This window comes from Lemur catta, chromosome 19 (assembly GCF_020740605.2).
Source record: "Lemur catta isolate mLemCat1 chromosome 19, mLemCat1.pri, whole genome shotgun sequence".
Taxonomy (NCBI): Eukaryota; Metazoa; Chordata; class Mammalia; order Primates; family Lemuridae; genus Lemur; species Lemur catta.
Window position 1 is genome coordinate 20,015,975 of NC_059146.1, and position 27,893 is coordinate 20,043,867.

Below are 27,893 nucleotides of genomic sequence, written 5' to 3' on the forward strand. Positions count from 1 at the left end.
TATTTGTTAAATGAACAGATTGACTCAGTGGAAGGCTATTGTTTCATAGGTCCCTCTGCATAATATGAAGTTCTAAAAGTGAGTCCTGCAATTAATTCTGCACGCTGGTCTGGGGAAATGGAATTAACACATATGTGCCCCATATCCCACCAATTCAATATTAACTCTTTTCCCAAGAACCACTTCTGTGGCTTTTCATTCATGGCAACATTCCAGATACTGATTATCTTATCTGTTTAAAAATTCACAGTACTTATTTCCTCCACTTAAATGAACTCAGGCCTCCTTCACTCATTTAATTGGCACAATAGAGCAATTACTATTTATGTGTCTGGGTAAACATCAGATTGTGCCTCTGTGTTAAAGCATCTATTTAGATAGGATGAGTTTATCAGGCTTTCCCAGCCTCTGCATTTATTAATTTTCTCTCAGTATATACTTTTCAGCCATGTAATGAACTGGAAAGTTTTGCTCAACCCTTTTTCACATAGATTATATCTGAGTGTTTTTCCTATGGGTTTTCTGTGACATAAAATAATACGTAATTGATCACTGAAGGCACAACCACATTCACAAGGTTTCTCTGCTGTGCAAGTCCTCTGTTATCTCCTGAAAGTGCACTTCTGACAACTGGCTGTCCCACGATGACTACGTTCCTATTTGCTAAGAGGCCACTGATGTTTAATGATGTCTGAGGAGCCACAGAAGGCACTTGTGTGGTCACGGTGTTAGCAAGGTTTTTCTCCTGCATGACATCACTGGTATGTAATGAGCTGTGACTCTCTGCAGGAGGGTTTTCCACCTTGACTGAATCTCCTTGTTTCTCCCTTGTGTGTATTCGCTTATGCTTAACAAGGCAAGACATGTACGCAAAAGCTTTCCCACACTCATTGCAGCCATAGGGTCTCTCTCCTGTATGAGTTCTTTGATGAACAATGAGCTTTTGCTTTGTTGTAAAGGCTTTCCCACATTCACTGCATTGAAAGGGTTTCTCTCCTGTGTGAATTCTTTGATGTTTAATGAGACCTGACTTCTGAGAACAGGATTTTCCGCATTCACTGCACACAAAGGGCGTCTTTCCTGTGTGAAATCTCTGATGTGCTATGAGGCATGTCTTCTGAATGAAGCCTTTTCCACATTCATTGCATATATAGGGTTTCTCACCTGTATGAATTCGCTGATGTACAATGAGATTTCCTTTTTGGATGAAGCCTTTTCCACATTCACTGCATATATAAGGTTTTTCTCCTGTATGTGTTTTCTGATGTATGTTGAGCCGTGATTTCTTTAGAAAGGCTTTGCCACATTCAGTGCATTCATAAGGTTTTTCTCCTGTATGAGTTCGCTGATGTTCAGTGAGCATGAACTTTCTGGAGAAGGCTTTCCCACATAGACCACATCTATGAGGTTTCTCTCCTGTATGAATGATCTGGTGATCAGTGAGCCAAGACTTTTTAATGAAGGCTTTCCCGCATTCACTGCACACATGAGGCTTCTCTATTTTTCGAGTTTTCTGATGCTTGGGACTGATGAATAGGGACTTAGCACTGATGAGTTTTCGACTTGTAGGGAATTTAATTTCAGTATGAAATTGTCCAGGGTTAGCATGGAGATAGGATTCCCCATTTCTGGTAAACTCAGCAGGATTCTTTATTTCATAGCTTCTGCTCTGGTTAACTAAAGTGGAATTTGATTTCATACTTTTTCCATTTAAGTCAAATATATCATGATTTTGCCTTAACAGAAACTGAGTTTTGTTCTGATGAACAATATTTCCAAACGCATTATGTCCATGCCATTGTTCCATTCTGTTCACCATGCTTTCATTTTGTAAGTGCTCTGGCAAATGACCATCAACTTTCCAGACTTCTAGAAAGAAAAGAACAATGAGTTTTCTATCATCTTGATTTGTAATAAAGGTATCTTTTTTAAAATTATCATGATGTGAAGTGTCTCTTTAGTGCTAACCCTATGACATGAGTGTAAATAAAACTCCATGTTTAATGGTCCCTGCACATTGGAAAAAAAACAATATAAACAAATGCAAAAGGTAAAGCAGTTAATGTAAAATCAAAGTTAGATAATTCATAGTGAATAAATACAGATTTGACTGCTTTCTAAATAAGGCCTTGCAAAATATGGAAAGACTGTAAAATACAAACAGTTCATTGTAAGCAGCAGACCAGAGGCTGGAGGACCACCTCATTCAAAGGGTCAGATTCACTCATTCCACAAGCCCTTACTGAATGACTGCTGTGTGCCAGCCATGGGTGCTAGTGTTGGGATACACAAATATATTCCTTATGTTCATGGAGCCCACACTGTAGTTTGGTAAAACCACTTAAAAGAAAAAAGAAAGACACAAGAAAAGCAGCAAATTATAAAAAGTGGTTTGAAGGAGCCATGGAGATGGACAGAAGTGGAAGAAATCAGGTTACCTTTTAGAAAACAAAGCTTACTGACAGATTCACTGTTGCAGATGAGATGAGGGAAATGAAGAAAGTGAGGACTCGGAATATGCCAAGTATTTGGCTTGAGCTGCTGGGCTAGTTATGCCTTTTAATGAGATAAGCAAAATCACAGAAGGACAGAAGGGGGAAATGAAGTGTACATTTGGAAGCATATCAACTTTAAGGCAGTCATTATATACCCAAGTCTGAAGGATATATAAATCTTGAGAAAAGCCTTGTCTGGAGATTTCAATCTGGAAAACTTTAGTAAATAAATATTATTTAGGGACAGAGAACAGGAGAAGATCATATTCAGAGAATGTGTAGATAAAAAAGAAGATGGAGGCACAGGGCCATGGTGTCAGTCATTCTATCATTTACAGTTTGGAAACTGGGAAAAGTCCACTGAGGGAAACCAAATGTTAACCTCCTGACCAGGGAGATAAGCAGATACTGGTGATTAGAAAAACTATCCCACAGGGAAGTCAGACCGTTCAGTACTCAGCATTTTGAGTTAACTATAACAGACTCTCGGGTAGTGATCCTCTTCCTATAATTTGCCTTCTTTCTGTAGACCATCGAGCCAACTTTCTCAAAGCACCAATCTCACATTTCTTAGAAACCTCCTGTCATCAACATTTAATCACTCGGGTAACTGTAACATCCTCCTTCATTCCTACAGAAAGAGGGAAGCAATGATCCTTAGGTAATATACAACTGGGTGGTGGAGCATGCAGTCTCTATAAGCAGATGAACAGCTGCAATGGCTGTAGGAACTGTCACCTTTTTCTTCATGCTGTTCCTGGATAGACCCAGATTGTTCCCATTTCACTTTCTTCTCCTGATCTCTCGTCTTGCCACTAATGTCATATTCCTCCATAATTCTATAATATGTCTTGGTTGGCATCAGTTAAGGGGCCCAAATGGACCACTTCCTCCTTTTGAACCAAGACTTACAGCAGCTTTATCTTCAACTTTTCTTAGAACATCTGGATGTACCTTATTGCTAAACATCTGCCAGCCAGGTAAAAGGTAAGACAAGGGCTTAGCTAGAAAGGTCTTACCTTAGCAGAAAAATGAAGCCAGAAAAATACAAAAGGTACCTACAACTTCACCATTCCACTCAGAAACACATGAAGTCCACAACAGTCAGAATTTACATTATCGTGATCACTCAATTTACTGAAATTTCCACTAACAGGACATCAGTGGAACTTCTGACCTAAGCTCTTGCTTGCTCTCTCAGCCCATTTTACCAGCTACTCACCTAATTTCTAATTGCCCAAGGCTGCTCTTTGTCTTTCCTTCACTCCCCAGAAGATCTTATCCAGCCCAAGTTTCTATCTCCAGACATAACCTCTCAAACATCCAGACACAGCAGTGAGCTCCACTTGGATGCTAACAAGCGTGTCTAACTTCTGATCTCCAAAACAGAACTCCTGACTTCCCAACCCAAATCCCTCCCCCAGATCATCTCCATCACAGTAAATGGCAGCTCCACTTTTCTTGTTAACATGGCGAAACAGGTCAGCATCACCCTTCATCTGTTCCTTTCTCTCACACCTTATATCTACATCAGTGGTAGGTCCCACCTGCCCTCCTTTATAAATATACCCAGAATCTGCCCAACACCCACCTGCTTCACCCAAGCCAAAGCCAGTCACTCTCTGGCACCATGGCAGCAGCCTCCTACCTGCCTTTCCTGCTTCTTCCCCTACCAGCTACTGTCTATTTTCTACACAGTAGCCAAAGTGATTCTTTAAACATAAATAAACATAATAATAATTCCATTATATATATAAATTACATCATGTCACTCCTCCTCTATTCAAAACTCCCAAATGTTTCCTCATCTTGTTAGCCTATTGCTAATCAAGGTCTTGAAATGTCCTTGAACAGCCCTCTGTGACCTGCCTCCCCCAACTCCAAGCTACCATCGATCTTATCGCCAGTCATTCCCCTCTTGCTCCCTCTGCTCTATGCGCAGTCTTCCCAAAGTCCCTCAGACATACTCCTGCCTCAGGCCTTGGACCTTCCCACTGATTGACTTTAGAACCTCCTCACCCAGGCCGCCTACTCACATCCCTCACCTTCCTGCTCAAACGCACCTGAACAGAGAAGCATTCCTATTCCTACAAGTGCAGTGCCGAGGCCAAGCACTCATCATTCAGGTACACTGCTTCAATGTTCTTACAGCAATTTGCACCCTGAAACTCTCACCATTCTTCATCTATCTCTTCCTCTCACACTCCGCATTTAAACAGCAAATCCCATCTGCTTTCCTTTACAAGCTTATCCAGAATCTGACCAACACTCACCCCTCCACCCACACAGAAGCCAGCCATTCTCTCTGCCACCTAGGACGCAGCAGCCTCCTGACTGGCTTTCCTGCTCACACCCCTGCCTGCTACTGTCTGCTTCCTATGTCATCCTCTTAAAACCTAAGTTATTTCAAGTCATTCCAGTACTCAAGATGTCATCATGTTTTCTCATCTTGTTAGGAATAAAATCACGATTCATTGCAATGGATTTCCAGGCTCCACATGACTGACTTTCCTCTTCTCTCGCTGCTGCTGCTGCCTCTTTGGCCTTATTTCTGACCATGTTCCCAATGGCACACTCTGCTCTAGCCACATGGGCTCCTTCGTTTCTCAAACACAGTCACGCTTGAGCTTTTAAACTTGCTATCATCTCTACTTGGAACACTCCTAACCCAGCAGCCTACTGACTTCCCTCATCTCTTGGCTCAAAGGCACCTGCTCAGAGAGTTGTTCCCTTTCCTAAAAGAGTAGCCCCAGCCATGGCATGTACTCTTCAGTGTTGTTACCTAAGTTTATGTCTCCTCTTCTAGGAATGAAAGCTCTTTATCTACTGTGTACATGTTTTTGCTCACTGCTGCTATCCTCCAGCATACACTATACTAGCAAAAAAAATAAAAATAAAAATTTTTAAAGGAATGAGTCAAGGGAGTAATCACATGTGTGGAACACACTGGGGAGAGTTTAAGAAAGAAGATGGAAATCTCTGTGTGAGCAAGATGATACCATATAACAAAGATCACTGAAACAAGAATTTCAATGTCATTTGACAGGTAGCATGGTGAACTGGGACTTAGTGTCATCAGAATATGATGGGAGAAAAAAACAAAAGCAAATACAATGGTAATATCTACAATGAACTAGATGAAAGTTCAGAATCAGTAAATACATAAAGGAATCAAATGGAAGTAGGCAAAAGTTATGACCTGGTTTAGGCTGGCTCTGAGAATACAGGATGTTAAAGATATCTTTTTTAGTTAAAAATTCATCATGAACAGCAGAAACCTTTAAAGAAGAGAGCTCTGTATCTAGGTAATGCCAGGATGGCCAGGATTTAGGGTGTACAGGAGTAAAGGAGAACCTAAACTTACAGGGGTTTTCTTGGAGAGAAGATGATTCCAGTTCCCTGCAGTTATTAGGAAAGCATGAGTGAGTTAACATCAAGATCAGTACAACATAAAACTAAAATTGGTGTTAGATAACATTAAGGAGACGTCCGTTTGGGACTCTCCTCCAGAGAACAGAAGGACCTTAACTTACTAGAATGAAGGAAATCCAAGAGTGAGGAGAACAGATGAGGAAATGGAAAACAGAAACTTTGGAGAACTTCAGAGTGAGGAAAAAGAGAAGCTAAGGAAGCCGAGGCCCAGTGAAAGGCCAGCTTGCCTTGGGGATGCAGCATCCAAGACAGGGTGGGTGGTAGGAAGGGAAATCAGCCTTTCCCAACGGGGCAGAAAGGTGCGCAGTAGTCAAAAAACTGTGAGGCATTCAAAGTTTTCTCTTTGGAGAGAGGCCTGGAAGGTGGAATTTCATATCAAGGGAGGTGAAAGAGTATGAAGAAGGGAAATATTTGGAAATCCTAGGAAGAAGAAAAGCATGCAAGCAAACAAAAAACCAAGTTGTAGATAAAGAGGGATCAGATCTCAGAAGAAACAAGGGGATATATTTTTGGGTCTCACATTGCGAGATAGATACATGGAGGAACTGACTGTCCCCTTTCGCAGCTGTGATGCCTTCTCCGACCGATTAGAATGTGACCTACATGGCCTTCCCCCTGGCTGGTCTTCTCACTCACCTGAACGGGCTCCACGGTGGATTTCATCTTCTCTTCTCCATGGTGGTTCCCCGTGTTCCAACTTGGAGAGTGCATCTGGTTTGCTGGCTTGATACCCTGTTTATGGGGAATGACAGATGACTCAGACACAATGAATTGGGCTTGGGGGTCTGTAAAAACCAAAGAATGTTACATCTGAGGACAAAATAATTTTCACACCTACAAAGTAAAGGCTTTTCTCTCAGAAGGGAAAATATGCCCTCTTATCTGAAACCAGAGGGGACTGAGAGTCTACCACCACTTCAGAGCCCCACAGCCCCACCAAGGCTTTCAGAAGCTGAGAAAGGAAAGGCCACTGACAGGCACCCTCTGAGTGACACAGGGCAGCTGTCCTCACCCACTGACACCAAGTTGCTGTAGTTCTCCAACATCACGTCCCGGTACAGGTCCTTCTGAGCAGGGCCCAGGAGCTGCCACTCCTCCCAGGTGAACTCCACAGCCACATCCTCCAGGGTCAGTGATTCCTGAAAAACACAGTCCTGTTTAATGAAGTGGTGTCCTTTTGATAATATGGAAGAAATGTTAAAGTTTTTCTGCTCATTTCTACTCTATTGGTTGCATCTATGTACCTAGTGTTCTTTCTTTAAATACATTGTGGAAGAAGTAAAATCCTAATAAAATATTCTGTAACTGTACATTCAACTCTCTATATCCAGTCTGTATTCAAACACCAGTTCAGCTATCTGTTCACTGAGAGCCATGTGAAAGTCCTGGGATCCTTCCATTTTCCCAGGATGTTTAAATTTCATTCCTGGATAAATCCAGACTGCTACAAGGCTGAAATCAACTCATGTTGGTGCCCTGTGTTTACTGAATTCCCTTAGTCTATTCCACAGAGGTCCATAAGGAATCCTTCCAGAAAAGAGCCATAGGAAACCTGCTTCAGCATTTCTGTGAAGGCTGCTGTTCAGGACATAATCCACCACATCACCTCCAGGAGAAACTATGAAAGAAATTTCCTGAGACTGAAGTGCCATGAAATATTGGCATCCCCCAGGAAGTAATCTGTTTTCTCCTCCAAACCAGTGCATACCATGTAAATCATGATTCTCCTGTAGTGTTGGCTGTCAGAGATAATAGATGCAAGCTGACAACTACTGTAACCCACAGGATCCTCTCTAGTCATGTGTGATGTCCCCCAATTAGTAATTTATTCCTTATCCGACTTTGCCTGATGTTAAGTTTAAAGACTAAGTTTATTTCTCTCCAGACCTTGTTTTTTGAAATTTATATTTCTCATATTAATGGAACTGATATTTTCATAGGCCTCTACAAATCCATGAGGGAACAAAGGAAAGAATAAAACAACCCAAAAGTCAGCTACCTGGGCATGCATCATTGTCTTCTGTTCCTGGAAAATGGCTGGCAACTGGAATGCTCTTTGTGTCTTCTAGATCTGCTCTACATTTCTGTTCAGAAGTCTCAGTCTTTGATCAAGTGCATCCCCAGAAATGCTGATACCCAAATCCTGTAACGTCTTCCTCGTTCAGGTGACTTTTTTGCTAAGGAGTCAGGACCTGTGGGTTGAAGACAAAATTCAATTTGAGTAGTAAAGTGCCTCTGGGCCCAGATACTATCACTGCTCCTAGGCACTTATCTTAACACAATGCCCCCAATATAGTTAACTATCCCTTTATTTGGTGCCCCAAAAGATTTTATATCTCTGGCCAATATAGCCTATGATTCTGAATGTGGCAGAGGCATGCCCTTATTCTGTGAAGCCCAAGTGGAATGACTGTGAAGCAATGTGGGAAATGAGCTCCACGCCTCAGAAGCAGGTAAATTCTCAGGCAGATCAGTTTTACAAAAGCGACTGTATGCAAAGAGAGGTTCTAGACTTTGTTTTCCTTTAAATCATGTGTGCTCACATACCTCTTCAAAAGTCTTTGTACACCTGTGAGTCTGTGTACTTCAGTTTGAAAACAATGTACTAAACCAATCATAAGCATTGTCTTCTAAAGAATATTGATAATATCTTAGGATGTTTGAAATACATAGAGTAGTAAAATGTACAATAATATTATATGAATTAGAAGGTGGTAAATGAAGTTGATGCGCTCTAGAGGAGAAGAATAGAAAAGCGCTAATTAACACAAGAATATGACAGACGTTGCACGTTACATGTAATCTCTAGTGTCATGATTAAAACTAGTAATTGTTTTAACATACATAATTTCCACACTAACAGAAGGGGGAAATGTAATAATAAGAAACTCATCCAAAAGAAGGCAAAAGAACAGGATAAAGAACAAAGAACAAGTGGGGCAAAAAAAATAGATTTAGATAACTCTTTTAAAACAAAACACACTAAGAATTACATTAAGTATTATACATTAAGTATAAACAAAACATGAATGCCAGCCAATCACATGAAGTATAAATGCCTCAAAACTGTCAAACTGGATTAAAAATTAAAACCCAATAACATGCAGTTAAAGGTGACATGTCTGAAACATAATGATATGGAAAGTTTGGGAATAAAGAGTGGAAAAAATATGCTACAAAAAGAGTAACAAAAGATAATGTGCTGTAACTGTATTTTCACCCAATATTGGCCAGAAAGCCCAAAGAATTACTAGAGAAAAAGAGAAACAGTGCTCACTGATAAGAGGTTCAATTTACCTCCTCATTCACAGAAATTTTCAATTTTTATGCACCTAATAATAGCCTTGAAATGTACACAGCAAAAGAAAAATGGACCAAAAAACAATAAAAGTCAGACTAAAAGATGACTTTAATACACCTCTCCCAGTAATTGACAGAACAAACAGACCATCAACAAACAAAATAAAATTTATAAATGAGAAAGAAATGAAACTTTTTATCTGAGGAGTATGAGCCCCTTTAAACTATCAGGCCCAGAGAGGCATTAAATGCGATAGCAGTCATATCTCTCTCTCCGCTTGAGCTAAATAATTACCTCTTGAAGTCACTTGCTGTGCGGCTCTAGGCTGAAGCCCAGTAGCCATAAAATGCCATACCCTGGACACCATAACTAGTAAACTATAGTTGAACAGTAAGTATACAGCCAATCAATCACTAATAATGTTATTTCTGTAAACCAGTGAGAATTCCTGTCACACAACTTTGTGTCAGCCCACTCCTTATTCAAAAACCTGCTTGTAACAAAAGCCAGACAAAGCAGTTCTCAAGGCAACTTGAAAGTATTTTCTTGGGCAGCTGTACTAATTTTGGCTCAACACAATTCACAATTGCAAAGATGTGGAAACAACCCAAGTGCCCATCAATACATGAGTGGATTAATAAAATGTGGTATATGTATACCATGGAGTACTATTCAGCTATAAGAAACAATAGTGATATAGCACCTCTTGTATTTTCCTGGATAGAGCTGGAACCCATTCTACTAAGTGAAGTATCCAAGAATGGAGAAATAAGCACCACATGTACTCACCATCAAATTGGTTTCACTGATCATCACCTAAGAGCACATTTAGGAATGACATTAATCGGGTGTCAGACAGATGTGGGAGGTGGGAGGGGATGGGTGTATACATACATAATGACTGCGATGCGCACTGTCTGGGGGATGGACACGCTTGAATCTCTGATTGGGGGGCGAGGGGGGGCAAGGGCAATATACGTAACCTAAACTTTTGTACCCGCATAATATGCTGAAATAAAAAAAAAATTTGGCTCAAGTAAATGCTTTCAAACATGAATATATATATTAATGAACAAAAGAAGCCTGACACAAGAAAATGAATGATGTCTAATTCCACTGATACACAATTCAAAATAGGCAAAACTAAATTAACTATAACGATAAGGAATGATTAATTATATGGTAAAATTATAAAGAAAAGTCTAAAAATACAGGACAGCAATTACCTTTAGGTGTGAGGATGGAAAAAGGGTCACAGAATACCACTGGGGTGCTGGCAATATTCAATTTCTTTTTGTTGTTGTTTTTTGTTTTTTATTTTTCTTTTTAGGAGGCGAGATGATGCTGAAATATTCAATTTCTTGACCTAGGCAATGATAGTTTATACATATATTGCTTTTATAATTAAATTGTGTATTTTAAATATAAATTTAGAAAAATTAACAAAGAGCTCAACAATACCAAAAACTTGTCCTTAAAGAAAGCCCATAAAATACACAAATTTGTAGTGACATGAATCAAGAAAGAGAAGTCACACAAATAAAGAATAGAAGGAACTAATGGAAGATATGACTCCAATAAAAGACTTTTTTATGTCTTGAAAGAATACTATGAATGCTTTGTCATTAAATTTGAAATCCTAAATGAATTCATAATTTTATGATCCTACCTCCAGGAAAGATGGTAACTCCAAACCATACAGCAGGTAAATTTTCAGGTAGTTAACAAAACATAAGAATGTCTGCTACCACCCTATTTTCCTACTTTGTATTGCACTGAGATAAGAATAAATTATAAACGTTACCAAAGTAAGACAAAATTAAGGTTATTTTCAGACAATTATCATTATTGACATGCAAAAAGAAATTCAAAGAATGACGTATTTTTAAAAAGAAAATGCTCCCTCAGAAACTCCCAGGCAGATTTTCACATACATAGTTGGCTAGAATTGCACCATACGCCTAAGCTTATTTTCAAGTCAGAACTTACACTAGCTACTCATGCATCAACACGGAGGGCGGGGGGGGGGGGAGCGGAGGGGAGAAGAAACTAGCAATTGGAATTGGAACCACCATGATCGGCTAAGACCAACCAGGACTGATTAATAAAGTAAGATTTGGGTCACCTCGCCAAAGGGATGGATACTTTAACGAAATGGAGACATTGTTAGCAAAACAGAAAGTGTGAATGTATGTCAGACGGACAAGCACCACTGCTACTATATATTAAGAGGTGAGTGCAGAGGTTGGGGAACATTTTCTGCAAAGCGACTTTGCCTGCTATAAGGTCTCTATCACAACTGCTCAACTCTGCCCACTGCGCTCGAAAGCAGCCATAAACAGTACATAACCAGATGGGCGTGGCTGAACTAGTCTCCCGGTCTGTAGTTAGCCTCTCCGTGGATGAGAAGCTTAGGTACATGGTTTCGAACTAAAGCTAGGGGTGGTGCTTGTATTGTCCTGTCCCAGTAGCCAGGTTCGAACCTCAGGCCAACCACCAAGGGTCCAAGACCTGGGTTCCGCACTCACAAGCCCTTGTACCAGACACTGACCACACGCCCCCTTATTAATCCGAAACCTGCACCAGACACTCTCAAGTGATGAACATCCTCCCGGACTCCAACATCACTGAGTCCCAAATTAAATCCTGAACCCGAACCAGACGCCGCATGTACACTAAGTAAAACCCACATCCCTCAAGAGCACAGTGATCCGCAAAGACCCCATAGCCTGACCATCCGGCCACGGTCACTGATCACTACACCAAAGCCACGCAGACCACAGACACGAGCATCACAGACTCCCACCAGGTGCTCCCCCTCGTCCCCCCGCCGAGAACTACATGGATCCATGCCACACCACGTCCACAGACCTCCCTCACCCTGTGAGAGACAAAACCTCCGCGGAGACAAAAAACCTCCAGGGACAAAACCACACACTGAACTGATTTTCTCCAGACCCACAAGGAAGGCCTAAACGTTACACTTCCGTCAACCGCCTTCCCTTCGGGACCCCTCGCGCTGATTCCCGGTCCGCCTACGGCGACCCAGGAGGGTCTCAAATGTTTGGAGGAGCGCGGACAACGGGATTTCCGGCACGGTCTCCGGATGTAAATGGCCGAGCCCAGCCGGTCGCAGCCCCACGGGAGCAGCCATATTCGACGAGCTGACGTACAGACTGCAAAGTGGCAGGTTTGCGGGCCGCAGTCGGGGAAGGTGATAAACCGCTGAAACGTCCTCGTTCCCTGGCACTTCGACCCTTACGGGAGGCAAATGGGCAGATTTTCAAAGACTCAGGCTTTACAAGGCAAATATGGGGCGGGCTAAATTGCGTTTACCGGGCTGGGTGGGGAAGTAATATTGCCACAGCCTTTATTCGCTTTGTTTAAAAAAAAAATTTTTTTTTTTTAAGGTTTAGAAAGGACCAATAGTTCATTCAGGTGTCGGTATAGCAGAAAATGGATTCGTGGAAAGGGGAAAGGCAACACATCAGGTAGGCGGACATTCACGGAAAGCATCTGGCGGAAAATGGCTTGCAGGAAGCGGTTTTTAAAAACAGAAAAAGATTTGGAGAAAGTGGTACCGTACAAGGCGGGCCGTGACAGGCTAGTGAGAAAAAGCGGCTGGGAGGAGCCTGAGTTATGATCAGGGTCGCGGCCTCCGGAAAGGCCACTAAAAGTGAGACTTATAAAGGGGCGGAACCAATGGGAAGAGCAAAACCAGAATTGAGAGTACGAAAATACTAACGTCAAGAGCTTCTTTGCAGAAGTGCCAAGACAATTCAATAGGGATAGTCTATTCAGCAAATGACACTGGGAAAATTGAATATACATATGCAGAAAAATGAGTTAGGACTTTTAAATCATTCACAAATGTTAACTCAAAATGGATCATAGACCTAAATTTAAGAGGTAAAAGTATAAAACTTAGAGAAGAAAACAAGTGATAATCTTCATGAACGTGGGTTAGTTCTGACACAAGACAGTAAAGGATGAGCCACAAAAGGAAATAAAATTAATAAAGTGGACTTAATTAAAATTAAAAAAAACTTGTGCTTCTAAGCACAACATTTAAGAAAGTGAAAAAGGAAGCCATACGTTGGAAGAAAATATTTCCACATTAGACATCTGACAAAGGATTTGTATTCCAAATAAATAAAGAACTCTCATAACTCAAAAATAACAAAACAACCATCCAATTACTTTTTGGAGTCATGAAAATGTTCTAAAAATTGGATTGTAATGATAGTGGCACAACCCTATAAACTTATTAAACATCATTGAGCTATACACTTACTACTTGTAAATATTAATAATATGTAAGTTATGACTATAACGCTGTAAAAACTTAATTGCTGTTCTACAGTACAAAATTTATAGGAAGTTTTTTTTAAGACACCAAATATAATTGCAAAATTTTAAACTACCTGGGATTAAAAGTAAATGGACATGTCTGGACCACACAATAAAAAAGGTACAACAACAGAGAGTATAAGATCTTGCATAATGAGAAGATCATAATATAAACTGAAAGTAATTAAATATTTTATGTTTGTCAACTATACCCCAATGTAAAGCATACATTTTATCTGACTCTGGTTACCACGCCACTAGTTCACCTACCTGGTATATTACTACAGCCACTAAGTGAATAAATATATACATACATAAACATTCTATAATATGGAATGTTTATAATGAGAAATTAAGTGATAAAATCAAATGATACCTATTTCTAATATACTTTTTATTTTGGGAAAATTTTAGATTTACACAAAAGGTGCAGAAGTGCTACAGAGAGTTTCCATATACCCTCCATTCAGCTTCCCCTCGTGAACATTTTATGTAACCATGGTACATTAGTCAAAACCAAGAAATTAACATTGGTGTAATACTATAACTAAATTTCAGATCCTGTTTGGATTTCACAGTTTTCCCCTAATGTTCCATTTATGACCCAAGATTCACCCAGGATATCATATTGCATTTAGACATCATATCATTTTGGTTCCCTCTGGTACATAAATGTTACAGTCCTATCTCTTTTTCACAACCTCTATTATTTTGAGGACTACTGATCAAGTATTTTACAGGTTGTTTCTCAATCTGGGTTTGTCTGAGTTTGTAATATAGTTTCCAAATTGCTATTCCAAGCCTCTGTAAGAAACAAGTTTATTAGAGCAGGGGTCAGCAAACCATGGCCAGTGAGCCAAATCTAACCTACAACTTGCTTTTCTATGGCCTATGAAATAATAATATTTTTTATATTTTCAAAGTGTTTAAAAACAAACAAAATCATTCAACACAGACCATGTTGAATTTTAGGCCTTCAAAGCCTAAAATATTCACTATCTGGCCCGTTGTAGAAAATTTCCCAATACCTCAAATAAAGTACACTTGTCCCTTGTTATCTGGAGGATTGGTTCTAGGACTTAAGCATCCACATATTTTGGTATCTGCAAAAATAAAAAAAATCTGTACTGAACATGTACAGACATATTTTTCTTGTCATTCCCTAAACAGTACAGTATAACAACTATTTCCATAGCATTTATACTATATTAGGTATCATAAGAAATCTAGAGATTATTTAAAATTTACAGGAGGATGTGTGTAGTTATATGTACTATGCCAATTTATATAAATGCTATGTTAAAATTTTTGATCCACAATCCGTGGTTGGTTGGATCCACAGGTGTGGAACCCAAGAATATGGAGGGCCAACTGTACAGTTCTTTTTGTCTTAAGCTTCGTAATATCTAGTCAAAATAACATTTTCCAAAGTAACACAAGACAGCTCTTTTCTTTCTCATCTCCTTTGGTCAGGTTATGTCATACATTTCTAATAAAGTTGTATTCAGTTGTCACAGTCTGCGTCTGTCCTGGGTTCCTCTGACATAATGGTCTGATTTTTTTTTTCTTTATTTGCATGAAGTTTACACTTGTGGTGTACAGTTGATGGGTTTTTATAAGTACATAGAGTCATATATCTATACCTCCGGTATTATATAAAACAGTTCCATCACACTAAAAAGTCCCTAGGGAGATCCCTCTGTAGTCAAACAATCTCTATTTCCCCTGCTCTTAGCAACCACTGATCTAATTTTTATCTTTATAGTCTTGCCTTTTCTAGAATGTCACACAAATGGAATCATATAATATATGGACTTTGGGGTTTGATTTCTTTCACTTAGCAAAATGTATTTAAAATGCATCCATGTTGGTTTGTGAATCAATAGCTCTATCCTTTTTATTGCTGAGTATTTCATGGTATGGACATACCACTATTTAGCTACTTGCCCACTGTAGGACATTTGGGTTGTTTCCAGGTTATGGCAATTATAAACAAAATATTTGCATACTTGTTTTTGTGTGAACATAAGTTGCCAGATCTGTGATTGCCAAGGGTTAGCAATGAGGAAAGGGTGTGGCTAACAAAGTAAAATGAGGGAGTTTATGTTGATGCAACATTCTAAATCTTGATTGTGGTAGTGGTTACAGGAACCAATATATATGATAAAATTTCTTAAAACTATATATAAAAAACAAAAATTCATGCATATTAAAACTGTTGAGATCCAAATAAATTTGGCAGTTAACAGTATTGTAACAATTTCACTTTCCTGTATTAAATAATGAACTATGGTTATGTGAGGTGTTATCTTTGGAAAAAGCTGAATTTAGGGCAATTGGGAACTTGGGAATATTTCAGTAAGATTTTGTGAATCTAAACTTGTTTCAAAATAAAGACTTACAAAAACATTATATTATTTTCATATCACTTGATGCTACTTAGAAGCCTAAACACATCCAAATGTGTTCAATTACACTTATGAACTGAATATATCTTTTCATTTTGAAGTACTTCAAGTATTCTGAAATAACACAAACACAGAACCAAAGAAATGCAAGAATTAATCATATAATAAAGAGGCAGGCATAGAATACTCCTGTATTGTGTATATTAAAATTTAATCCATGAAGAAACTGTCACAATTTAAAATATATAAAATCTGTGACAAGGCAACTAGAAATATGGCTCAAGGTATCCTGTTCCCAAATGCACCTGAGGTGTACTGTCTAAAGTTAGACTTGTGACAAAGAAGTCTCATTCATTTTGCCAAGGCTCCTTTCCTTCATTAAGTTCTCTGATATTTTTCCAAAGATCTTCCACATTGCATGTGTTCATAAGTTTTGTTCCTACATTATTTCCTTGCAAATGATGAAGCAAAATATTTTACTGCAAACCCTGCCACACTCCTTACCATAGGAAAGTATTTCTCTAGCGTGAACTCTCTCAATCTATTGAGGTCATATTTCTGGGCAAAGGTTTTCCCATAATTATTACATTTTCACCAATTAGTTTATTATTAGTAGTTAAGATCTATGATTACTTTTGATAGGGTCTATCTTGCCATGTAAGGTTTTCCTATTCAGCCACATTTGTAGAATTTTTCTCAATATACATTTTTTCAACATAATGTCCCAAAATATTTTCATCAAAATTGATTGTATTGGAGTTGTTTTGTACATGTTTTATTTGTGTGTATACATGTTTTCTTTGACATAAAACATGAGGTAACTGATCACTAATTACATGACCACGTATTCTGCAATCATTAAGTTATTCTTTGAAATACTATAATATCTTGAGGACTTACAACTGGCAAGGTTTTCTCAAAATGACTACCTGTGAATCCTCTTGTGTTTAACAAGGATAGACAAGTGGGCAAAAGCTTTCCCACAATCACTGCAACCATAGGGCCTCTCTCCTGTATGTTTTCTTTGATGAACATTGAGCCCAGACTTTGTAGTGAAGGCTTTCCCACACTCAGTACATTCATATGGTTTCTCTCCTGAGTGAATTCTCTGATGTGTAATGAGATCATTTTTGCGCAAAGATAATTTTCCACACTCAGTACATGCAAAGGAAGTCTTTCCTGTGTGAAACCTCTGATGCTGTATGAGACATGTCTTCTTCCTGAAGGTTTTACCACATTCATTGCATTTGTATGGTTTCTGTCCAGTATGGGTTTGCTGATGTATTCCTAGAGTACTCTTCATGGTGAAGCCCTTTCCACATTCATTGCATATATATGGTTTCTCCCCAGTATGAGTTCGCTGATGTGCAATGAGCATGCTTTTCCCAGTTAAGCCTTTGCCACATTCACTGCATATATAGGGTTTCTCTCCTGTATGAGTGCGCCGATGTACATTGAGGTGACTCTTCTCAGTGAAACCTTTTCCACACTCACTACATATGTAAGGTTTCTCTCCAGTGTGAGTTCGTTGATGTCCAATTAGCCGGATCTTTGCTGGAAAGCCTTTTCCACATTCACTACATACATAGGGTTTTTCTCCTGTATGAGTTCGCTGATGTACAATCAGGCGGCTCTTCACAGTGAAGCCTTTTCCACAATCATTGCATATATATGGCTTCTCTGCAGTATGAGTTCGCTGATGTACAATGAGGTCACTCTTCATGGTAAAGCCTTTTTGACATTCAGTGCATACGTAGGGTTTCTCTCCTGTATGTGTTCGCTGATGTCTGATTAGAGGGCTCTTCAAGGTGAAGGCTTTTCCACACTCATTGCATATATATGGTTTCTCTCCAGTATGAGTTCGTTGATGTACGATAAGACAGTGCTTTACTGAAAAACCTTTTCCACATTCACTGCATGTATATAATTTCTCTTCTGTATGAGTTTGCTGATGTGTGATAAGACTGTTCTTCAAGGTGAAGCCTTTCCCGCATTTACTGCACACAAAGGGTTTCTCACCAGTATGAGTTCGATGATGTGCGGTAAGACGCCTCTTCTCGATAAAGCCTTTACCACATTCACTACATATATAAGGTTTCTCTCCTGTATGAATTTTCTGATGTGTAGTGAGACTAAACTTTGTAGAGAAGGCTTTCTCACATACACTGCATTCATGGGGTTTCTCTCCTGTGTGAGTTCGCTGATGATAAATAAGTCGACACTTTTTGATGAAAGCTTTCCCACATTCACTACATGTATAAGGTTTCTCTCCCATATGAGTTTTCTGATGTATATTGAACTGTGATTTCTTGAGGAAGGTTTTGTCACATTCAGTGCATTCATAATGTTTCAGTCCTATGTGAGTTTTCTGATGTTCCATTAGCCTGGATTTTCTGGAGAATGCTTTCCCACACATACTGCATTCATGAGGTTTTTCTCCAGTATGAACTCTCTGATGATCAATGAACTGAGACAACTTGATGAACCCTTTTCCACATTCACTGCATACATGAGCTTTCTCTATGTTGGGAGTTCTCTGTTGCTTAATGACTTGGGATTTATTTTTTATAGGTTTTGTACTTATAGGGAATTTAATTTCAGAAGAAAATTGTTCATGAGTATCATGAAAAAGGGATTTCCCATCTCCATTAAACTCAGTAGAGTTCTTTAGGTCACAGCTTCTGTTCTGATTTTCAAAACTAAAATTTGATTTTAAAGGTTTTTTATGTAAGTCAAACATATCACAATTTTGCTTTAGCAGGAAATGACCTCTCTTCTGAATACTTTGACTTTGCAAGTGATGCTGCAGAGGATTATCAATTTTCCTGATGTCTGGGAAAGAAGAGAACAGCGAATCATTCTGTCATCTTCCTTTAGAGTAAAACTGTTTAAAAAATGCCTTGCTATGAAGTAACTCTTTAGTGACAACTCTATATTAGTATAAAGGAAATTCCATATATGTATATCTCTTATCTCTTGCATATTGCAAAACCCAATAATATGAAAACACCAAAAAGCAAAAGCAGTAAGTGTACAAACAAGGCTAGATAATTCATAATGTATATAGATTTGGTCGCTTTTCTAAATCAGTCTTTACAAAATGTACAGATAGTCAAATATTAACAGGTCATTTTTAGTAGGGAACCCCAGAATTTGGTGAGACACCAGATCATAGAAATTGAAGAAATAACAGACTACACAGGTTAATCCCACAGGACAAGGGCTACGTTCATTTATTCTACAAATATTTTTTGAATGACATCTATGTGTAAGTCACTATGCTCACATTTGAGATATAAAAACATGTCTTATTTTCACAAAGGTTTAATTCTAGTTATGGAAAAATGAATTAACAAAAAAGCAAAGAAATAAAGAAGGTAACTGTAGTTTGTGAAATGTGGTTAATGGAACAACGAAGACATAAGAGGTGGAGAAAATCAGGATATAGTTAAAGAAAAGACAAGACTCATTAAAGGGTTCTAAGGGAGAAATGGGAAGAGGGTCAATAAAAGAGAGGACTCAAAGATTATTCCAAAAATTATATGGCCTCAGCTACCAGGTAGGAGAAAAAAAACCTCATGATGAAATAAAAAGTATTACTGAAGTCTGGAATGAAGGGCAAATGTAGCATCTAGCATCTATTGTGAAACATATAAAGTTTAAGATGATTACTACATATCCAAGTACAAACATGAAGAAATTGGTTGAACGTATAAATCTTGGAAAAGGTCTTATCTGGAAATAGCAATGTGGATGTATACAAATTATTCAAAGAAAGAGTACTGGATGAGACTGTATTTGGAAACATGTAAAAAAAAAAAAAAGGTGAAGGCACAGGGCCAAGGATTTAGTCATTCCAACAATGTAAAGTTTTGGAAGTTGTGAAGCCCTCTGAAATGAACTAAACACTGACTACTGTAACCAGGTACATGACTGGTGATCCAGGTGTACAGAACAAATATCCCAGAGTGGTAAATAAGAATGTGAGGGCCTCTTGAAAATAGCTAAGAGAGTAGATTTTAACTAACCCCCCCCCCCAAAAAAAAAAAAAGAGTAAGTATGTAAGGTAGTACATACGTTAATTAGCTCAATTTAGCCATTCCACAATGTACACATATTTCAAAAACAAGTTGTACACAATAAAGATATATGATTTTGTCAATTTAACAGAAATAATTTTTTTTAATTTTGTTTTTATTTTTATTTTTTGAGACAGGGTCTTGCTTTGTCACCCAGGCTGGAGTACAGTAGTGCAATCATAGCTCACTGTAACCCTGAACTCTTGGGCTCAAATGATCCTTCCACCTCAGACTCCCAAGTAGCTAGGACTACAGAGGTGTACCACCACACCCTGCTATATATATATATTTTTTTCTGTAGACACAAGGTCTTGCTATGTTACCCAAGCCAGTCTTGAACTACTGTTCTCAAGGGATCCTCCTATGCTGGCCTCCCAAAGAGCTGGGATTAGAGGTTTAAGCCACCACACCCAGCCCATAGTAATAAATTTTAAAAAGGAAAGAATGTGAGATCCTCAGTATTTGATTTCAAATGTGATAGACTATTGAGTGGTTATCACTTCCAAAAACTCGTTATTCTTCTTCATTCTATACACCACCACTAAACTAATTGTCCCAAAGCATCCATCTCAAGTTTAGATGAAGGATTCTACTACAGTTAAGACTACAACTAATGGCCTAATTGAATCATACTCTCCTATATTCCTACAGAAAGAGGGAACAATAATATAAAGTATTAACTTAGGAGGCTTGGGTTATTCTATCCCTGAACATCCCTAAGAAAGAAATGGCCTTGACTGGCTCCTGGAAGATAAGCTTAGAGTCCCTGGAACATTCTACCTGGTAAGAGTATCATTTTATGCCCAAGGCTTTGGGCCATACCAGATAGTTTATGCCAACAACGTTATTTAGGGTAGACACCTGTTTTTGTATGCCTGAAGCTTTGGGCTACATTGTCTCATTATGACTGTGAGGGGCTAGAGACTCCAGCCTTGGGGTGAGTTTCCCTGGATAGGGAATAATTTATTAAATGTTCCAAAATTGATTGTGATGTTTATACAACCAGGTGAATATACTAAAAGATCATAGAATTATACACTTTAAATGGGTGAATCATATTACATGTACATTATGTCTCAATAACACTGTTAAAAAATGTGAGAAAACACAAGCTATAGGGAAATGAATGCAGTGGCAACATCTAAAATGAACTGAAGAAAGTTCAGAATTGGCAACACTATGAAGGAAGTAACTTGTAGCAGACATAAATTCTGATCTGATTTGGGATAGAAATAATACTGGATATTAAAAGTTCTTTTCTAATTAGTCAACTGAAATAGTAGACAACTGTAAGACGAGAGCTCAGCATGTAAGAGAACATTTGATGTACTGCCAGGATAGAGAGAATTTAAGATGTCTAGTCATGAAGGAGACCGTGAATTTAAACTAGGATAGCTAAAAGTGTTTTTCTTGGAGGGAAGATGATTCATGTTCCTCGAACACAAAATGGGAAGTTACAGGCCAGCTGCCAAGAAAACAAGTACATAAAAATAAAGTACACATTAGATAATATTAAGGGAGAAGTCAATTTAGGAGTCTCTTACAGAGAACAGAAAGAGGTTAACTCATAGAATGAAGGAGTATATTAAGAGCTATGAGAATAGAAAAGAAAATGAAAAGAGATGTATGGCGAATTCTCGTACGGGGGAATAAGAGAAGCTAAAGAACCACAAAATGCTCGGAGACCAGGTTATCATGGGGCACAGCATCCCAGGTGGGCTTGGATGTTATGAAGGGAAACTATTATTTTCTAATAGGACAGGAAGGCGTAGTAGTCAGAAACAAGGGGATGCATTCAAATTCTCTCTAGGTGCCTGGAAAGTGGGATTTCATAGCAAGAGAGCTGGTAACACAGCCAGCGACACTGTGACAGTGGAGAAAGAAAAGGAAGACTTGAAAATCCTAGGAAGAAGATAATTATGCAAACAAAATCAAGATGTATACAAAATAAACAGGGATGAGATCTCAGAAGGAAAAAAGGGGTATATATTCCTCCATACTTCTACAAAGAAAAAGAGCTCTTCCATGGGAAGAAAGAGGCTGCTGTATCCTCAGACACTCTGCCTGCTCTGCATGAGCAGAATATGACTTCCGTGGCTGCCCACCTCGCTGGTTCTCTCACTCACCAGAACAGATCTGGCTACGGATTTCATCCTCTATCGTCCACAATTCTCCTTGTTCCAACTTGGAGAGTGTATCTGATTGGCTAGCTTGATACCCTGTTCACGGGAAATGATAGAAGACTTAGATATATGCAATTGGGCTGGCCATGTCCAGAAGGGAGAATCTTATATTTTAGAGACTAAACAGGTTTCATATCTCTAACATCAGGGCTTTTTTCTCAGGAGAGGGTAAATTATACCCTCTTGTGTGGGGCAAGAGAAGAATCTGAGAATCGACCACTGCAGAGTACTGCTGGTATTCTAAAGATTTAAGCAGCTGAGAAATAAACACCACTGACTGGGCACCCACTGAGCAACATGGGGCAGCTGTCCTCACCCACTGACACCAGGTTGCTGTAGTTCTCCAACATCACGTCCCGATATAGGTCCTTCTGAGCAGGGCCCAGGAACTGCCACTCCTCCCAGGTGAACTTCACAGACACGTCATCAAATGTCAGGGATTCCTGTAATAACACAGTCCTGTTTAACGAAGTGATATTCTTTCATTGATATGAAAAGAATGTAAAGGAAGTTATTCTGCTCATTTTCACCATATAGGAAACTGGTGTTTTTTTCTTAATACATTGTGATAGAATGAGAATCCTGGTAAAATATTCTGTGCAATCATCCATTCATTCAACTAAGATGAAAATTCAAAGAAGTTTCTGTAATATGTAGCCATCAAACCCTCTTGCTAACATAAGAACATCTGTAATGTATAGCATCTATTTGCCAATACCAAACTGTAAGCTAGTTATAAGTAGATTAATAACATAAGTTCTTAAATTCACCATAAGCCTTCAAACCAATATCAAAATCAGTAATAAAGAAATCACAGATGCTAGTATCACAAGATAATACATACTAAATAACTATAGTTAATACATTTTAAAAAAAGAAACTGTACACAACATATATGAAGCACAAGAGATTATTAGATGATTAAGCAAATTGGATAAAAATTATTCTTAAAGTAAAATATATATAAACACATATATACACACACAAATGCATATCTATATGTGTACGTTATTAGGATTAATACCTTATTAGACACAATGAAGAAACAGCTATAGGAAACCTACTTTTGTATTTATAAGAAGGCTTCAGTTAAGACCACCACCTACAGGCAGGGCACACTGGCTCACACCTGTAATCCCAGCACTCTGGGAGGCTGAGGCAGGAGGACTGTTTGAGTTCAGGAGTTTGAGACTGGCCTGAGCAAGGGCGAGACCCTGTCTCTACTAAAAATAGAAAAATTATTTGGGCGTGGTGGTGTGCACCTAGAGTCCCAGCTACTCGGGAGGCTGAGGCAGGAGGATTGCTTGAACCCAGGAGTTTGAGGTTGCAGTGAGCTATAATGACACCACTGCACTCTAGCTGGGGCAACAGAGCAAGACTCAGTCTCATAAAAAAACAAAACAAAACAATAAAACAACCTATCTACCACATGACCTCTGTGAAGAACCATCAAAGACCTATGTAAGCGTCAGAACTATGTGCCGTGAAACATTAACATCTCTCAAGAAACTGGTCTGCTTTCTCTCAGTTGATGGAGCTTACCATGATTCTCTTGTATGGCTGTCAGAGATATCAGACACAAGCTGATGGCAAATGTAACCCACAAGGTCCTGCACAGTTACATATTATGTTCTAACATGAATCCCATAGTATGAATCCCACGAACAATATATTCCTGATCCTACTGTACACACAGATTTTTCCAGATCCTGCTATTCCCAATTTATACTTTTCTGTTTAATTGTGATGATTTTTACAGGCCTCTAAAAATCCACTGGCGAATAAAGAAAAGAATAAAACAAACCAAAAGTCACCTGGGCCTGCATCATCTCCATTTGGGAAATGGCTGCTAACTGAGATGCTCTGTCTTTGTCTCTCTGGATCAGCTCTAAATTTCTGTTCAGAAATCTCAATCTCAAGTCAAGGGTATCCACAGAAGTGGTGATACTCAAGTCGTAGAATCTCTGCCTCCTTCCTTTGCTTGATTTCTCTTGTTCTCAGCACCTGTGGGCTGAAGAGCAAATTACTCTGAGTGGCACATTCTCTTTAGGCCCAGAAGTTGTCACGATTGCTGTGTATTCACCTTAAATCAAGGCCCCAAAATATCTAGCTGTCCTTTTATTTAGTGCTTCAGAAGATTTTATATCTGGGCTCGTAAAACATAACATTCTGGATGTTTGGAAGGTACATCTCCTTCTGTAAAGTGGAAGTGGTATGACTACTGTTGGTAATGAAAAAAAATGTGGGTGAGAGAACCATCCCCACGTGATGCTCCAGCAGCCGGGGAATCCGCAGGCAGACCAATTTTAGGAAAGAGGACATACACACAGGACGCACACAATTTTTTTTTCTTTTAAACCATGTGTGCCCATCTACCTTTTCAAGTCTTTTTACATTCTAGGTACATATACTATAATTTGAGAACATCATCCTAAGAAAATAATAAATATTGTCTTATTTAATTACTCATCACCATCCATGTCTTGATTCCCTGCAAAGTATTATAAGTATAAATCTATAAAGCATATTCAGCAAAAATATCCTGGAGGAATAAAACTTAAATAAAGACATCTGCAGGCAGACCAGAGAGAATTCTTCATCAGAAGGCCTGCAATACAGCAAATGCTAATGAGTATTCCTCAAGCAAAGGGAAAGAAGCTTCCAGCATAAGCAGAGGAGCAAGAAGGAGTAAGAGGAACAAAACCGGTAAAAGATAAAGCCTAAATTACTATGGACTGGAAAAATAAGGATGATAATAATATCTCAGGAGGTTTTAATACATAAATGTTAAAATATACCATAAGAGCATATAAATTAGGAGGATAGTGAATGAAAAAGTACTTTATGATATCTGTATAGTAGGAGAATACAAAATACTAATTACCATAACACTGACAAAGTTTATATGTTATTTGTAATCTCTAGTGTCAGTAATAAAATATTTTTAAAAAAAAACATTATTTCCACATTAAAAAAAAACCATTTCCTATAATTTCTGTGGGAACCACTCAATTCTACCACCATAGCTCAAAAACAGCAGTATACAAAAAAATAGACAAATGAGTATGGCTGGGTTCCAATAAAACTTTATTAACAAAAACAGGCACTAGGCTAGATTTAGTCCATGGGCTCTAATTGCCCAAACTTGAATTAGTACAGAAGAGCCACATGATTATCTACATCAAGGGTCAGGGCCTGGACCACCTGTTTTGTAAATAAAGTCTTATGGCAACACAGCCAGATCCATTCTATAACATATTGTCTTGGGCTGTTTTCACATTACAATGGCAGAGTTAAGAATTTGGGTCTAGAAACATTACTCAATGCAATGCAGTTTGGAAAAATAATCAAAGATGACTTCTGAGTATAAGAAAGATCAAATTATCAGTATTTCCCTAATATGTCTGTATACCTCTTTAGTCAGGTGGCTGGTTACAAAATTTGAATAGAATAATCCTATACCATCCTAAAGCGTACATAGGACAAGAGTCAGTATTGAAGAGCAGAACATTTCTTGCGCAAAATTTAACATTCTATTGAAAGCTGCCAAAAAAGTATCCCTGGTAAGCCTAAACTCAATTTCTGGGACTTTCTGAAAAGGAAATATTGGCAAAAGGGTGTTGACAGGTCATTTTACTTTCTTCATTGGATTTTTCATTGAGTACATACATGTTTAAATCAGAAAATATCAGCATTCTACATTTAAAAGTGCTGTTCATAGATCAGTGATGTAAGTTCATGACTTAAAACGTTTTCATTATTAGAAAAAAGAGAAAGAAACAAGGAAGGAGGATGGAAGAGAGAACGTGAGTTATAAATACAAATTTTGCAAAAGACAAAACCACAAATAACCCTGGAAGATAACCTTAAGGAAGAGATTTTCACTTCTCTTTTTACTAACAAAGAACAGACACACGTCATACAAATCACACAATGAGCAAGAAGTACAATCAGGATTGAAAAACCAGGTTCATTTTATTCCAAAGTCCACTTTCATTCCACTTTATACCTAGCCAAAATTATTTGTAAATAAGATGTCTCCTTATTAAGTAAACAAAGAAAGCAACTAAAATGCTATTAATAGAATTCTAGTTAATCATATGACTGTAGAATTTTTTAGAGGTATGGTGCTGATGTCTGCAACTTAATTTAAAATATATCAAAATGAACAATAAAAAGGAATGATTTCTCAACAGAGGAATACGTAGATGCTTAGATTACTGATGGAGCTAATCTAATATAATGTTTATGGTAAAATTTAGGTGGTAGGCATATGGGTGGTAACTTGGAAACTTCTCTCAATATTTCTATAGCTTGGAAATTTTTCACAAAAATATGTTGAACAGTGAGAAAAAATACTGTAATATTAAAAATTTAATAGGATGATCAAATATAAATTAAATATCTAACACATTGACTTTTTATAGACTATTATAAAGAAAGGGCAGTTAGAAAATAATAATAACACACTGCAATAAAAGTAAATAATCTAGACTGGAGATGAAAGGCAGAAAAATAAATCCATAGGTAAATGCATCATCATAAAATATTCTTAAAAATGATACCTAAATGCAAATGTATGCATACACTTAATGTGAATCCACTCAATACCACTGGTTCAAACATTAAAAATAATTTGTAAATGTTTATCACACCACATGAGGTGAAAAAGAAAATCATAGTACCATTTATGTAATTTATATTAAGCACATAACACCCAAGCACAAAATTGAAATATACTAAATATTTGACATGGGTTATCTTTAACTAACAGAACTTACCATGACAGAGATGTTACTTTACTTGGGTCAGAAAGAACTCGAAAAGAAATATCCGAGAGGAATATGCTGGAAACTTGCAGGACAAAGAGTAAAAGCCGCATCTTAAATATAAAACATACTAGTTTTAGATATGCTAGATCATTGATCTTGGCAAAAAATTTCATTTCTGTGGGTTCAAAAGTAAGGAGTGTTGTAGGGTGCAAAAGGGGATTTAAAAACTAGTCGTGGAGAAGGGTATTGGGCAGAAGAGAAGTGTTAACGTACATCAAGTCTGTTCCAGCAGCCAAGGCTGGAGCCTCCACAGCAGCAACACCTCTGGACCACTAACGCCACCGCCATCCGGCTTAATTCCAAAACCTGGACCAGAAACTTCCGTACGTTAAACCCCCAAACAGTCCCTCGGTCATTTAGCCCCGGGACCACACACTGCATTCACTGACAAACCAACCCTCCAGTTTGCAATCACTGAGCCCTGCAGACAATAAACAGCAAAGATACGAAAATGACCTCGGTCGTCAGTGGTTGATCTCTAGAGATCTTTTAACCACAAACCCGCAAGAGGACCTTGTGACCAATGCCAAAGGCACCCCCATCGCATACACCCCATTATGGACCCCTAAAGTGTCCCCCTGCAATAGAAAACGCACCCACGCTCGGCTCCCGGAGTCATTCCTCTCACATCACCAACGCGGTCGCCGAAAGACCCCCGCCCATCACCATTGTCCACGAACAGATCCAGCCGCCACCGACCTTTCTCCTCCAGCCACCACAGCGACGGCCCTGCGCGTGAACTTACTTCCCTGAACTCCGTCCGTTACTGGTCTCACCGCTTAGCCTCCTCACCGCCTTACAGCGGATAACGAG

General features: G+C 38.5%; 2 protein-coding genes across 10 annotated transcripts; both read right to left on the reverse strand.

Moving 5' to 3' along the window:
• On the reverse strand, nucleotides 1–22,252 carry ZNF350 (zinc finger protein 350). 7 transcript variants are annotated; one of them, XM_045532645.1, is made up of 7 exons: nucleotides 12,109–12,276; nucleotides 10,898–11,003; nucleotides 10,455–10,594; nucleotides 7,927–8,119; nucleotides 6,940–7,066; nucleotides 6,564–6,659; nucleotides 1–1,866 (listed from the first exon to the last, which is right to left on the reverse strand). In XM_045532645.1, exons 4-7 carry the CDS (start codon nucleotides 7,939–7,941, stop codon nucleotides 512–514), a joined length of 1,593 nt encoding a protein of 530 aa, XP_045388601.1. In that variant the 5' UTR covers nucleotides 7,942–8,119; nucleotides 10,455–10,594; nucleotides 10,898–11,003; nucleotides 12,109–12,276; the 3' UTR covers nucleotides 1–511. The 7 variants fall into 7 exon arrangements, with proteins under 7 accessions (XP_045388601.1, XP_045388595.1, XP_045388598.1 ...); XM_045532639.1 differs by having other exon boundaries at nucleotides 1–1,869; nucleotides 12,109–12,273; XM_045532642.1 differs by having other exon boundaries at nucleotides 1–1,869; nucleotides 12,187–12,258.
• On the reverse strand, nucleotides 16,171–27,879 carry ZNF615 (zinc finger protein 615). Of its 3 annotated transcripts, none has more exons than XM_045532629.1 (7): nucleotides 27,780–27,879; nucleotides 27,294–27,386; nucleotides 27,030–27,130; nucleotides 24,063–24,259; nucleotides 22,565–22,691; nucleotides 22,192–22,284; nucleotides 16,171–18,818 (listed from the first exon to the last, which is right to left on the reverse strand). In XM_045532629.1, the coding sequence occupies exons 4-7, from the start codon at nucleotides 24,081–24,083 to the stop codon at nucleotides 16,912–16,914; spliced, it is 2,148 nt and encodes a 715-aa protein (XP_045388585.1). In that variant the 5' UTR covers nucleotides 24,084–24,259; nucleotides 27,030–27,130; nucleotides 27,294–27,386; nucleotides 27,780–27,879; the 3' UTR covers nucleotides 16,171–16,911. The 3 variants fall into 3 exon arrangements, with proteins under 3 accessions (XP_045388585.1, XP_045388586.1, XP_045388587.1); XM_045532630.1 differs by having other exon boundaries at nucleotides 27,826–27,868; XM_045532631.1 differs by lacking the exon at nucleotides 22,192–22,284.
• Between the last annotated feature and the right edge of the window lie 14 nt (nucleotides 27,880–27,893).